This window comes from Natator depressus, chromosome 3 (genome assembly GCF_965152275.1).
Source record: "Natator depressus isolate rNatDep1 chromosome 3, rNatDep2.hap1, whole genome shotgun sequence".
NCBI classification, from domain to species: domain Eukaryota; kingdom Metazoa; phylum Chordata; order Testudines; family Cheloniidae; genus Natator; species Natator depressus.
This window is the reverse complement of record NC_134236.1, coordinates 23,977,145-23,991,526: the sequence shown is the minus strand read 5'-3', so window position 1 is coordinate 23,991,526 and position 14,382 is coordinate 23,977,145. Positions and strand designations below refer to the sequence as shown.

The following is a 14,382-nucleotide window of genomic DNA, read 5'->3' as shown; positions in this document are numbered from 1 at the left end:
AGTAAACAGCAGGAGTGAAGGATGGGAAAACCCCCCCTAAAATGAGTCCAAGATCAGTTTCTTTAGGAGACCCATGATGAGATCTAAAACCAAGGTCCTGATCATTTGTGCTTGCTGAAAATCCTGTGGCTCTTTGTACAACAGTAGAAGTGCTAAACCTGGCATCCTCGCTAACTTTCAAGTTAAGTAATAACCTGTTAAACTCAGCTCTCTGACACAACCTTAACTAAGGGTTTTTGTGACTGCTCTACCATAATACCTGCTTCTCCTAAAATTATGGCACTTCTTGCAAGTGTAAGAGTGTTAAAACTGATCCTGGCTAAATTCCAATTTAAATAACTAAATCTGCTTACCTGAAATTCCCTCTGTAGGTCCAACTGAAGACAGTAGTGTTGCTGTGCATTATTAAATAATTGCAGAGTTATTTTCCGCTGCATCACTAATGTAATACTTTGGCACTATGTCATGTTTTAATTGCTTGCGTGGATATAATCTGGAGGCAGCAAATGCACCTAAGAATGACTCTTAGTGAGATTTTACTGGTCAAATGCTCAACACATAAACACAGCTGCATTCCAGATGACTATAAACATTTCTCTAAGAACTTCTCTAAGAACTACTTCAGCAGGCTTGGCAGAATTCAATTTTTATTTTTAAGCATTTTTTTAAAATTTATTGAATTTTTACAGTTGCACAAAACTAAATTTTAAGCATCTTATTTTTATTGATTTACATTTTCATGCGTGCAAATGTTCAGAAAATTAGGGTGTCAGACAATTATTTAATTACAGTCAACACAGATTCAACAAGTTAAAGACGTCACCTTTAAAACACACGTCAACATCACATGACAAAATATGTTCTTGAGCAGCATTTTTCTTTGTCTATGTAAACTTCTATTATCGATGGAAATATTTGTTCATGGGTTTGTGTGTATGTACAGTGAAATCAACATTTACTGACATTTTCTAATAAAAGTCTAATCCTTTTAAGCCTGCTTAGACATTCAGATAAGTAGAGTTTGTAACACAGTCTATAACTGGGGTAACTTCCATTCAGGTTACAGCTGAAAGCAGAGTCAAATAAATCAATACACTGTGCAAACAGCTGAGCTGTATTCGTAAGAACGGCCATACTGGGTCAGACCAAAGGTCCATCTAGCCCTGTATCTTGTCTTCTGACAACAGCCAATGCCAGGTGCCCCAGAGGGAATGAACAGAACAGGTAAACATCAAGTGATCCATCCCATCGCCCATTCCCAGCTTCTGGCAAACAGAGGCTAGGGACCCCATTCTGGCTAATGATGGCCCTATCCTCCATGCACTTATCTAGGTCTTTTTTTGAACCCTGTTACAGTCTTGCCCTTCACAACATTCTCTGGCAAAGAGTTCCACAGACTGACTGTGAATTGTGTGGAAAAAAAAAATACTTCCTTTTATTTCTTTTAAACCTGCTGCCTATTAATTTAATTTGGTGATCCCTAGTTCTTGTGTTATGAGGAGTAAATAACATTTCCTTATTTACTTTTGCCACACCACTCATAATTTTATAGCCCTCTATTATATCCCCCCTTAGTAGTTTCTTTTCCAAGCTGAAAAGTCCCAGTCTTAATTTCTCCTCAGATGGAAGCCATTTCATACCCCTAATGATTTTTGTTGTCCTTTTCTGGACCTTTTCCAATTCCAATATATCTTTTTTGACATGGGGCAACCACAACTGCACACGGTATTCAAGATGTGGGTGTACTATGGATTTATATAGAGGCAATATGATATTTTCTGTCTTATTATCTATCCCTTTCTTAATGATTCCCAACATTCTGTTAGTTTTTTTGACTAATGGGGGCTCTTCATGGAAACTAGGGGAGAAACGAATCCTCTGCCCCTTTTTCACCCAGCCAGAAGAACCTATAATTTCCACATTGCACCTGTGAACCAAGCACTACAAATAATTGGAAGTCTTGTTGGAGGAAGAATGTCTTTTAAGCACGGTCATGAGTGTTGTAAAATAATAAATAAAATTGCAGTGCTGAAAAAGGATATGCAGTAGTGTGTCCTCATCTCTAGTCATGGTATTGCATAGTGTTCTTGGTTCTGGCACTCCCGCCTTGGCTCTCCTTCAGCCCTGCAATGGCCTTTTTCACCCTTCATCTGCTCCCAGCTCCCCCTCTGAGTATTCTGTAGCTTGGCCCTCTGGCCAAGTCACACGAAAGATTAACTCCCTTCCGGGGCAACACAAACAAGCCCAAACAAATCTCCAAACTAATATTCCTTCAACCTTCTCAGGCTCCATCTTGTTGTCCCTACCTCAAGGCTTCCCCTGCAGGGGGCCTAACCTGCTCCTATAGAGTTCTTCCTGTGTTGTTTCCCATCTGTTAAACCCTATCCCAGGACATCTCTCCTCCAGGAAGACCTGTCTCCCTGCAACTGAGCTCCGTCTCTCCTGGCCGGTAGGCAATTGTTTATCACCCCCCAGCTGCAGCACATGACTAATTAGGATTCTTTCCCTTGCCTTGCAGATGGTGGGGGATAAGCCCCATCACAGGATGGTTGCTTACCATACAGAAACTTGGGGGTTTTGAGGTACATTGTCCACATGGATTCCAATTCCGGCATGCAAGTGCCACATGTATGTGAGATCAGATTGTTTTTGGCTCATAATATCCATTTGGACTGCGCCTTCACCCTGGATGTCCTTGTGTTCCTTTCCCAAGGGCAGAGCAGGCCCAGCTGTTCCGCAGATCCTTTTCTATGAAAGGCTGAAAATGGATCTCTGTCATCAGGGGGAATTTTCCTTAAATTTGGGCAGACTGGAATAACTGTTAAAGTCATATTTTGCTAACAAAATTTGATAGTTAGTGATACAGCATTGTAGGCTTGTGGAAGAAATTACCTGTCTTCCCAAAAGGTCCAACCTCTTTGTGTCCTGGTCAGCCAGAGTGGTCTTGGGATGCTGCAATCTAGCTGTCTCTGTGGCTGCTTGTAGAATCAGAGAGTTGGGTGGAAGAAAAGACATTAAGCCCCTTTGTCGGTGATGAAATAACCTCTCTTAGCTCTTTTAGTAGTAGGGGGTGCATGGGGTGGGACTATGCCAGATCCCTTTGGCTGGTTCCATGCTGGCCTCATTAACTGGGAGTGCCATTGTGCATGGACCTGTAAGCTGCAAAATATCCAGGATCCAGTTTTGAGAGTCTTGGACCTCCTCCGATGGTATGTAGAGGTCATTAGCTATTCTCTGAAGCAGCTCCTGGTACTGACTGCTCATCTGGCGGAGATGGTGAGGATGGAGTAAGTGTTTCATCCAGAGATGAGGAGGAGATTCTCGTCATTACCTGCAGATGCAGGTTAACATCTTCCTTCTTATATTCTGACAGATCTGGTGGGTGCCAAGTAGGAGAGGTGTGGTATGACTCATGTACTCATCAGGGCATCTCCCATAGAGGTTCCAGAGACCCCAGTAAGGAATCGACTGGATGGGGAGGAGGGACCCCACTGCACTGGGTACCGTTGGTCCTTGGGGAAGGCATATCTGGGGAAGGCATTCAGATCTCTTTGACTACCAGGATTCAGCTTTCTATGAGGAGATGCACTGACTGGGGCATCTGACCCACCCGAGTCTGAGAATTATTCTCTCTCCATTGGTGGGACTGACAATACTGGTGGGTGGATGCTCCTGCCCAAGGTTTGGAGAGGGGATAGTTCTAGTGTCACTGATGCAGTTTCATCCTCCAGTGTGGCAATGTCCCTCAGGAGGTCCAGGCCGGAGAGCAGAGGCCACTGAGGGTAAGGGAGGAAAATATCCCCTAGTGTAGCGTAGGTGTCCATACAACTTGGTGTTCAGGGTGTTCCAGCAGCTGGGACCGATGATTCCAATGGATCCTAGGAAGTTGTAGCTGGGCAGTTCTTTGAAGGACCATCCGGTACTAGGGAAGAATCAGTCCAATACTTCTGGATGGAGCTGGCAGGTGTCAGTCCTCGTGTTTTGAAGCCAGAGCCACTGATGGATTTTTTTTTTTTTAAACATGCTTTACCCTCCACTCTGGGGTGTCTTTTGCAGTTCTAGACCCATCAGATCCACACACAAAGGCTCACCTGGTAAGGATGGGCTCAGGGAGGATCCCTTCTTTTACGTGCAGCTCTGGATAGGGATCTGTCCTTATAACCATGAGTGTCACTACACTCTCGGAAAGAAGAGCCCAGCTGTAGACTCCTCTCCTAAGCTTGTGCTTGGAGGCGCGCTGCTTGTCTGATTGGATCAATGTATGCGTGGGGGGTAATCTCCTCGTCTTGAATCAATGAGGCCTCATAGCCTTCTGCATAAGGTGTTTCCTTAATCGAAGCTCATGAGCTTCATGTGTTCTTGGTGGAAACGAGTGGCAGATGCTGCACTTTGCAGCAATGTGCATCTCCCCCAAGCAGCAGAGACAGGGTTGGTGGTTGTTGCTCACAGAGAGGGAGAGAGACCAGGGGAGGCAGTTCTTGAACCCTAAGACTCTGGGCATAGTCCCAGACTGGGTGGAGGGAGTCCCTGGTACGGGGAAAGAACTCCTTATACTACCAACTCTAATTATATGATTATAAAAATAATTAATCTAGGTATGTACACATTTACAGACTATTAAGGATAAAGGCTGGAGAAATCTGTGGACACAGGGATTCTGACTCGGGCCATGCAGTGGTAAGAAGGAACTGGAGAGGTGTCAGCCCACGCTGCCTCTTATGCCTTTGGTCTGGGGCATGAGAAGAACTCCTGCGCATGTGTAGGCTAACGGACATGGCTTGTTAGAATGTCCAGATTCAGGCGCATGGGGGACTCACGTGACGCTCTAGGGACCAGCACTTGAAGAATGTTCAGTGATTTATGAGATTTTTCTTGCACTACCTCCACCAGAATTTTCACAGTGACTGTCATGTATCAGAAGAGGTCTTGGAAGATTTTAAAGGCATGTGGCTGCCGAATACAAGAGATGACTGCCTCATCAGGGGAGGAAGAAGATATTGCAGTTGGATCAATTGGTCTTCCATTTTCTGCAGGTGTTCTTCCCCATTCTCAGCTCTTAAGGAGAGTGAGGTGTACGGATGGGGGACACCAGTGCTGTTTGGAAGGGAAGAAAGAAAATGAATATAATGTTTTTTCCAAGCAGGGAGCTAGAGTCACAGTCATAGAGTTTAAGGTGAGAAAAGAGCACCTAGTCTGATTTCCTCTGTATCAGAGGCCACCAACACCACCCTGCACCATAGCTGCCTTGTATGCTGTCCTCAAATGCCACTCCTCACCTGAACAGGAAAGCTCATTGGTTCAGTGGTAGCATTACTAAGTGGTGCTGACATGATAGATCTTTTGTCTTAATCTACTAGGCACTGAAGGTGGTGACCTATGTCTAGTCTTGCTCTGGAAGCAATACTTCTAACCTTTTCTGATGACTGGTTGGCAGAGGTCTTGACTGCTCTGTCAGATTCAATAGTCAAGAGGTTCTTTTGAGGAAGAATGAGCCCAGGAGCTCAGTGTAGACCTGCAGCTTTCAGGAGAACTAGACAAAAGTCAGTGTTCAGGCTTGGCAGCAACCTTTGCCTCAGGCCTTCATCAAGATGCCAGTAGAAAGAGCTTGAATTGGGCTGCCCTCACTTTGTGTCCTCTTGGAGGAGTGATAGATTTGACCATCCTTCAGGGATGCATCCCTTGCTGAGACTAAAAAGGTGCCTGGAGTGCCCATCACTGAGTGGGATAGCAGCCTCACAAGAGGGGCAAGTTTTAAATCTTGGGGATTGTTTCAATCATATTGGCTTGTGGCCCAGTACAAGGTGTATAAAGCAGCAGCTGCTCCTCCCAACCCCCAAGCAGGTGTAAACAAATAAACCACAAAAAGCCCTTCTAACTGCACTACCTGCCTAACGAGACTGCATAGTGTACAGAGTAAGCAGACCACTGCAGAGGTTTCATTTTGCTGCCAGGGGTGATAAGAAGGAACTGAGGGACAGCTGGGCCTGCTCCAGCCTTTATGCCCTCAGGTGAAGGAGCAGGAGAAGACGTAGGGTGCAGCTGTGAGCCTACTGGACAGCACTAGCCAAAAAGAATCAGCTTGCATGTACACCAGAAGTGGAATCCATGTGACAATCACTCAAAGAACCTAAACAGTACATAACATTACCAGAGCAAAGCTACGAACTGAGCAAACTGTCTATGGTGTCCTCTAAATCTTAGTAATAAACTGGAGACTTAAAATTGCAGGCTGAAGTAACCTATTTTAGGGTAAGTACCTTTATACACAGACAGAAGCAGAACCTTTTTTGTGCTAGTTTTCTAGTTTATGGGCTTTTACTATGGTGTTCATCATCATAGTATTGGATAGTAGTTAAGAGATCCTGTACAGTAAGTACTTCAGTCTAAGAACAGTGGGATTTTCAAAGTGAAAGATGGATGGATTCATTGGACAGTACATTTAATCCAGCATTATTCTCAAAGAAACACTATAGTGCTTGAGCAAGGGTTCTATAAAATATCAATTGCCAAGCATTTTACCAACAGCATTTACGATTTGGGCCTTGAAAAAAAACTCTTAACAGTTGTTTAGTATGAATCTCATTTTTATTCTTCAATACTTTTAACCAACAGACCTAGGTAGTCTCCAAACAAGTTATATAAAGCTGTGGAAGACCCAAATTATCACGCTCTGCAGAAAATGTTCATAATTCTACATGTCAAATCGAGTGATGAGAGCTGGAAAAGTTCTTGAGTTTCAACAGTATTCAAAAAAGTGTGATTACAATAGCATGTGTCAATAGTATATATACTGTTCTGTCAAATGAACTTTTAATTTTGAAAAGGCACTTGCTTGTTACTCAAATGGCACTGGGTTTTTTTTCTTTTAAACTGTGTCTATTCCTTTGAGCCTAGGTGACTAAGCCCCAGAAGCTGACATCTGAAATATATGAAGGAAGAACCTTGAATTCAACAATTAGAATAAGGAAACTGCAAATGCCCACAAATTATATTTCCACTAGGATACATTAGAATATTGGTCCATGCAAATTTGTCCCTTGGGGGCCACATGTAGAGCTAAACTAGATTTATTACTGGAAAATAATAGAGTCTGTGGTCAGCCAAGAGCCTACCTGGAACACCAAAAGAGTGAGGCAGAGGATTGAAGTCTCTGCACTCTTCATGACTCACTCACTCTTACTAGTAAAAAACCATCCAGATCCAGAAGTCACATATAGGACTCATACTGCAAAGGCCATGCTTTACCTCTTCTGATGGAAGTGTCTGAAGCAATTAATTGGAACTATTCCATTAGAACTTTACTAGTTGATAAGAACAGGAAACAAAGTGACTAGACCATTAATTTTAATCTGAACATTGCATTTTTATGAGAGGTATAAATATATTTCCACAGTTGAAGCTGTGCTGAATTAGGAAGCGGGCAATTCATGTAATTGTAATTGAGGGTATAAAGAATGTTTTGTTTCCTACAGAAAAACACAAGACCAGGTATATTTCACAGTGTTATTCACATTTTCATTTTGTTTTTACAGCATATACAAATGAACATTACATTATTCATTATGAACCACAAGGAGCAGGAGACAGACCTAATCAGACTCGACAAATTGGTCCATAAACAATCCATATCAAAAGGAGACACTTGAGAAAAAAAAAAGCCTAGTGGTTCTATCCAAACCTCAATACACTTACTATGTATTGAAGGAGGGTGGGGGCGGGGGGGAAGGGAATTGATCTTCAGGTGCTTGCAGCTCCTCTGGGTCAAAAAATTCTGTTATGAAAGTGATTGGGAGAAGATGATTCAGTGGCTGCTGAATGTGTTACAGCTTGAAGACCCTGTTTAAAGCCAACCATGGTAGAAGAGGCTGGCAGGGGGCTGGGAGTACTGGAATGGTGATGTCAGCTTCTGCATAAGAGTGCATGCTGCATCCGTTATAAACACACCCAGCAGCATCGCGTTCAGTGTAGCACTAACTGAGGTGAATGTCAGCATTGTACGTTGTAACATATGCACACAGTTTGTACAAAGGACAGAATAGAGAAATTGCAAAATATCATCTCAAAGTGAAACTTTGGATTCCCATCTCCTGTGCCAGTAAAGCAGAATCTTCAAGGCCGTTTTATGTATTTTGAGGGAAAGCCCCAACTCAAGATGATTGGGGTTCTGCCTCTAGCAGAGAGAAAGTCTGGTGCTGAAAACTAATCTTCATGCAACAAATAACTGGAATGGAAATTAGAACTGTGCTTAAGAAGCAAACCACTAGATTACTGAGGAGGGCATTAATGACAGATCCAGTCTCAGACGTAGGCCAGACTAACCTTCAGCAAGCTGTTTTGTTAAATTAATGCTACAAGAATACAACAAAAAAATATAAAACACCTAAAATTTTATGCTGCAAGGAAACTTCTGTAGATTTTGATATGAACAGTAAGATGACAGAACTCTATATACAAGATTATACCACTGCTGGTTCTTTTTACCTCATCATCAGAGCCTTACCATAACAGATTTATGTGATCAGTGCTCAAGACATAGAACCCAATAGCTTGTAGATTAAAAAAAAGTTATGACATCAAAATTAATGTTCTACACAAAATACTTGCTTCAACAAAATACAAGCACTTTCTTCATCTTTCAGAAACTGAAAGTAAGCTTTTTTCCAAAATATTTCCATAGGCAAAGGATTAAAAAGGATTTTAATTATACACATATGGTCACAATTCTGCCTTAAAAAGATCATTGGGAAATGTACATAAGGCCGCTTGTAAATGTACATCATCTTCATGTTACTGTTACAATGTCATATGTCCAGAGAAAAAATTGACAGTATCATACATATTTGCTTTAGGTTTGGAGTAGGCTATTCAAAAATACAGTACTCTTCTGTACAAAAAAATCATGCCACATTTATTAAGATGGAAGAAGCATTGGTTTCTCGGGCAACCAAATATTTCAGTCCATTTCGTGCTTACTATTCTTATTATCCTGACTTAAATTTTCAATTGATTCATTTCCCAAAATGTCCATATTAACAGAATCAACAGCTATGTTATAAAGAAAACATAATGTTTCTCACAATAGATAAAAAGAAAGCTGGTTCATATTTCTGAAACCATATAAAGATAGAATTTTTAAAAAATCACTCTTGATTTGTTGAAATAAATTTACATTATACAACACTATATGCCAAGGCAAAGAGGGGAGGGGGATATGAATATACACTAAAATGCAAATTTTTGTCCCCAAAGGGGGTAAAACAAATTACATTTACAGCATGAAGGTTTACAAATGTACATCTGTACAACCAAGGTAAGCATCACTACTAAATTAGCAAGGCTTGTAATAAACATCGAAACAAGAGATTTGTTTTCAAACTGTAAACTTACACCTATTAACTACACGTATACAATGCATATATTTATAGGAAGCAAAAAAGCTATCTGAATATTTAATCATGCTTACATGTTGAGCTATCAAGTTTACTGTTCAGTGGCCCCTTTTCTCCTCCATCAATACCTACTTTTTTGCATCTACTGTGAGAAAGCAAAATAAATGCTCAACATTTTCAAATCATGTCTTACAATTCTATATGCAAATTAAAAAAATACAAAACTCTACTCTTCCCGCATTGCAAAACTGACTGTAAAGTTAATGCAGGATTATTCTCTATTCAGACAGTACTTTATTTTATGGAAGTACCACCATGATTTTATTCCTCTACCTTGTACAACAATATATAAGTATATACATCACTTTTTTTTTTTTTTTTTTTTTAATACATTGCTAGAGAAAATATTAGGGCATTGCATTTTTAAAAAAATCATGTCCACAGCAAATGACAGATGCTTGTCTTTAAAGTTCCCATTGTTTTTTCAATCCCTATTTTAGTTTGCCGTGCCCTTTTTGCTATTTGGATAATATGTTGTGAACCACCAAAATACAACTTAACTTTGTAACATGTTAAATAATATTTATGCAGTTGATCAATTTTAATCTGGTATAAAAGACTCCACACGGGGGGGGAGAGGGAAGACATTCTATTTACAACTCTAGAAACCTGTTGTGCTGTGATAGTGGGTAGACCTACCAGATTGCAAGCCAGTGTATTAAAAGAATAATGTACTTTTTCCCTTTAAAAACTATTTTTCAGTGACTTTACAAGGTAAAAATTTACAAAATATGTGACAGCTATTTTGATACAATTACATCATATACAGGCATTCTGTGCTTTGTCAGCAGTTCAATCTGATAGGTCTCCGGGCCAGGGCTGGAGATATTTTATAATTCACTCCCCAAAAATATACACAAGAACAATAAAAATTTTACAAATGGATGAACAGAGTCAATAAATAGATTTAAAAAAATCAGAACATTTATAGTTAAGTTGTGGGTTTTGATAATTCACAATGAAATTTTTCTTCATTCAAGTTGCTGCCTGTATGTATGGTCTTTTACAGCATCCCATTTGGTGGTCCTCCGATTGGCCCCAGATCAGCACTGTTCTTCAGGTAATACTTCTCTAACTTGGCCAGTATGTGTTTGCCATAGGTATATTTACGCAGAGTTGTAATGTGGGGTCGAATCTACAAGAAAAAAAATCTAGTTAAGATTAACAGATTTTCAGATACAAGTTATCTACAATAAATTAAGAATAATTTAAATATTTTCAAGTGGAGCCCTATATTTGAAACGTTAGAAAGTTTCTAGAAAGATTTCAAATTAGATTCTGAAGAACCAGAAGGCCAAGTGAGCCGCCTTCTTATTATAGGCATTTAATTCCAAGCTTGTTTAGTACTGGCTATCTAAATGTAGTTTAATTTCTATTAAATATATTTGTCTTCAAGTTTTTGTTTATTTAAATGTGAAAAAATGAATTACTCAGAGCATGTCAATAAAAGAGAAAGAACTGTTGTTTGTTTACTTTGTTAATTTTTTTCTGTTATGTGCCAACACCAGGAAGGCAGCCATTCAATATGCCAGAGTAATCAAGAGTTCAAGCACAATTACTTCAATGGCTATTGAACAGGACACTAAAAAGGGTAGTGTAGATTAACTGTGATTTTCTCCATCTCTAGATATTCTCAACTAAGAAGCTTGTCTGCATGTCAAGGAGGAAGAACTAAGGCTACATCTACAATGCACGCTTCTTTGCTTCTTCCTCCAGCAAAAAGCAGACTGTGGCTACACTGTGGTGTGTGGCTAGGTGTGTCAGGGCAAGGCTCTGGCAGAGAGGCGAAAGGGGAAAGGCTCAGCAGCAGTTTTCCCCACTACCTCTCCCTCTGCCACAGCCTCTACCTGCTGCCAGAGGCTTTCACTGTGGAAGGGAAAAGCTCCAGCAGCTCCCCGCGCCTGGAACCTTTTCCTGCCACAAGGAACAACTCCTGCAACAGGGAGCTGCTGCAATGTAGACGTACCTTAAGTGTGGAAATCTGGCATCTGGATTAGCAAGTGATAGATGAGGATGACTCAACCATTCATACTAGTGACTGCCACATGATGGAAGAAAATGTCAAAACTGTTGATTTTCTAAAATGTATACTGAAGTAAATATATAACAAGAGCATTGGATAGAAAATTTTTATGTTTAATATAAAAAGTCAGGTTTATTTTAAAAAGAATAAAAATGAGATTCATACTAGACATAACTGTTAGGAGTTGTTTTCAAGGCTCAAAACATAAAGCTGTAGAAACTAAATGAATTGTCAAAGATCCAATTATATCCTGCTTCACCAGACTATTAGACATTTAAAATAATTAAAAATAAAAAAAAGGACGTGCTTTTTATTTTATTTTACTAAGCCATAAATGCCCCCTTCCTGACAAGGGTAATGAACCTACAGGATAGGTGGCTTCTACAGAAATTCCGGTAAATTCAGAAATATGTACAAAGGAGAGGTGACAGGAAACGTGAATGTAGAGGAAAAAACCCCCCAATGCTGATGAAGCTATATATATATCATGTACCTTGTGCATTATAATCTTCCGCTGTGCAGGTTCAGCCATATCAATCATCTTCTGAACAACATAGTTGGCATATTGGTCCTTCATCATGGTGTATAAGGCACTGTGAGGACCATCATTCTGGCAACAAACCTCGTCAATAAGTAGAGCTCTTTCAGCACGAGATGCATGAGTTACACATTTTTCTACCACATTGCTGAAAAAAATAAGTTAATTGTGTTTTATAGGTTTAAAAGGTTTTGAATATTATTTTAGGATATTACTTTCTAATTTATTTGAATAGGGATTGGCACATCTGAGTATTTTATACATACATTATGACTGTGGTACTAAATATTGAAAGTGCATGATATAAGCCAAAAGATTAATTTCCTTAGTTTTTAAAGGACTTTCTTTTTGTGTGGAAAAAATGCTGATAATCTGTACAGGTGAGTCGCATCATACACGTATTTAATTTACGCGAATTCAACTATACGCGCTCGGCAAAAAAAAAAAGAAAAGAAAAGAAAAAGAAGATACCTGTAAATAGCGCGGGCGATTCCGCCCACCATTCCACTCAATGAGCGTATGCCCCGGAGCGAGTGTGAGCTGGGAGACGTGAATCTGCTGTTCCCTCAGTCAGTCTCAGGTCCCACATGCCTCTCATAGTGTAAGCATCTCGCTGCGCTGAGTGTGATTCTAGTGTTTAAAGATACTGTACGTATTTTTCGTACAACATGGCCCCTAAACGCAAGCCAACTACTTCATCTGGTGCTCAACTGAAGAAACAGTGATCTGTTCCAACGCTGGAGGAAAATCTGGCTGTGTTGGACTTACTGAGAGACAGTGTATATCGGTCTCCAACGCAGCGCGTAAATATGGCCACAACGAATCTAGCATCCATGCCATCAAGATTCGAGAGAGAGAAATTCGTCAAGCTGTGGCATCAAGTGCTCCAATAATTGCTACAGTGACGAGCCACGTGCGTGATAAGACTTTAACGAAGACTGAAAAGGCATTAAACTTTATGGCTGGAAGACATGAACCGTAAACATGTGCCTATCGATGGCAACACGTTGCGAGAAAAGGCTCTTAGCCTCTACGCCCTGTTCAAACCTCCCGCCAAAGAGGGACAGCCTTCTGATGAGAAGGAATTCAAAGCTAGCCAAGGTTGGCTTAACAGTTTTAGGAACCGCTTCAACCTCAAAAACGTGCAGACTACTGGTGAAACTTCATCTGCCAATGAAGAGGCAGCAAAAGTCTACCCCGAACAATTAAAGAAAATCATAGAAGAAAAGGGCTATCTTCCGGAACAAGTTTTTAATGCTGATGAGACTGGGCTCTTCTGGAAAAAAAATGCCCAACTGCACTTACACTTCGAAATCAAAAAGACAAGCCCCTAGCTTTAAAGCAGCTAAAGACCGTGTGACTGTGTTGTTTTGTGGCAATGCGGCTGGGCATTTAATAAAGCCGGGCTTGCTCTACAGGGCTGCAAATCCCCGTGCCCTAAAAGGCAAGAACAAAAATCTCCTGCCTGTGTTCTGGCAATCAAATAAAAAGGTTTGGGTGATGGCAGCATTATTTCTGGATTGGTTCCACAAGTGTTTCATTCTGGAGGCCAAGCGTTACCTCGAAGAGAAAGGACTTGACTTTAAAGTGTTGCTGATGTAGACAATGCTCCTGGCCACCCTGCGGCACTCCGGTTTGCACATAACAAAGTTGAAGTCATCTTTCTCCCCGCTAATACCACCTCCATCCTCCAACCTCTTGACCAAGGCATGATTCGCTGTTTCAAGGCCACAAACACGAGGCTTACATTCTCACGGACACGTAGAGCTACGGATGCCGATCCCAATCGTAATGTGATGGAGTGTATAATGTACTTTATGGGCGATTTAATGAATTTTCAAGGGTAATTTTGACTATACGCGATTTTCACCTTACGCACTGATTTTACCCTAACCCCCATGTAAGATGCGACTCCACTGTACGTTTGAGATGGTCAAAATTAGAGCTGGTAGGAAATTTTCCAACTCAACATTCCTCTGCTGGAAAATGACTCGAGTTCCAAATATTGTGTGAAACCTGCCTGGTTTCCTACCAGCTCACCTACCCGTCTTCCAGGCAGCCCAAGTTTCCAGGCTCCTGACTCCTCACGCAGACTGATGGGGAGCTGAGAGCCTGAAAATCCCTCGCTCCCAAGCCACCAGCTCGTCGGCAGCCCCCTTGGTGGGCTTACGAGGAGCCAAATATCTGGAAGCCCCGGCTCCCAAGCTCATGTCTCCTGGGCAGCCAGGGTTCTAAAGGTCCCTGGTTCTACATCAGCCTGCCTAGTGGGCGGGCTGCTGTGGAGCCCATGCTTTCCAGGACCCACAGCTCTCCAAGGAGCTGGGTGGCTGCTTCCCCATCTCGCCAGCTCCCTGGGCTGATCTCTGGATGGG

General features: G+C 41.2%; 1 protein-coding gene across 4 annotated transcripts in view; it reads right to left on the bottom strand.

The window, feature by feature from the left end:
• Window positions 1–9,754: 9,754 nt before the first annotated feature.
• The window catches only part of PUM2 (pumilio RNA binding family member 2), a 103,752-nt gene continuing 99,124 nt past the window's right edge, over window positions 9,755–14,382 (bottom strand). For all 4 annotated transcript variants that reach the window (XM_074947538.1, XM_074947536.1, XM_074947537.1 and 1 more), the window contains 2 exons: window positions 11,966–12,158; window positions 9,755–10,584 (listed from right to left, as the gene is read on the bottom strand). In XM_074947538.1, the coding sequence (XP_074803639.1) occupies window positions 10,453–10,584; window positions 11,966–12,158 (325 nt within the window). In that variant the 3' untranslated portion in view covers window positions 9,755–10,452. The remainder of the gene's footprint in view (window positions 10,585–11,965; window positions 12,159–14,382) is intronic.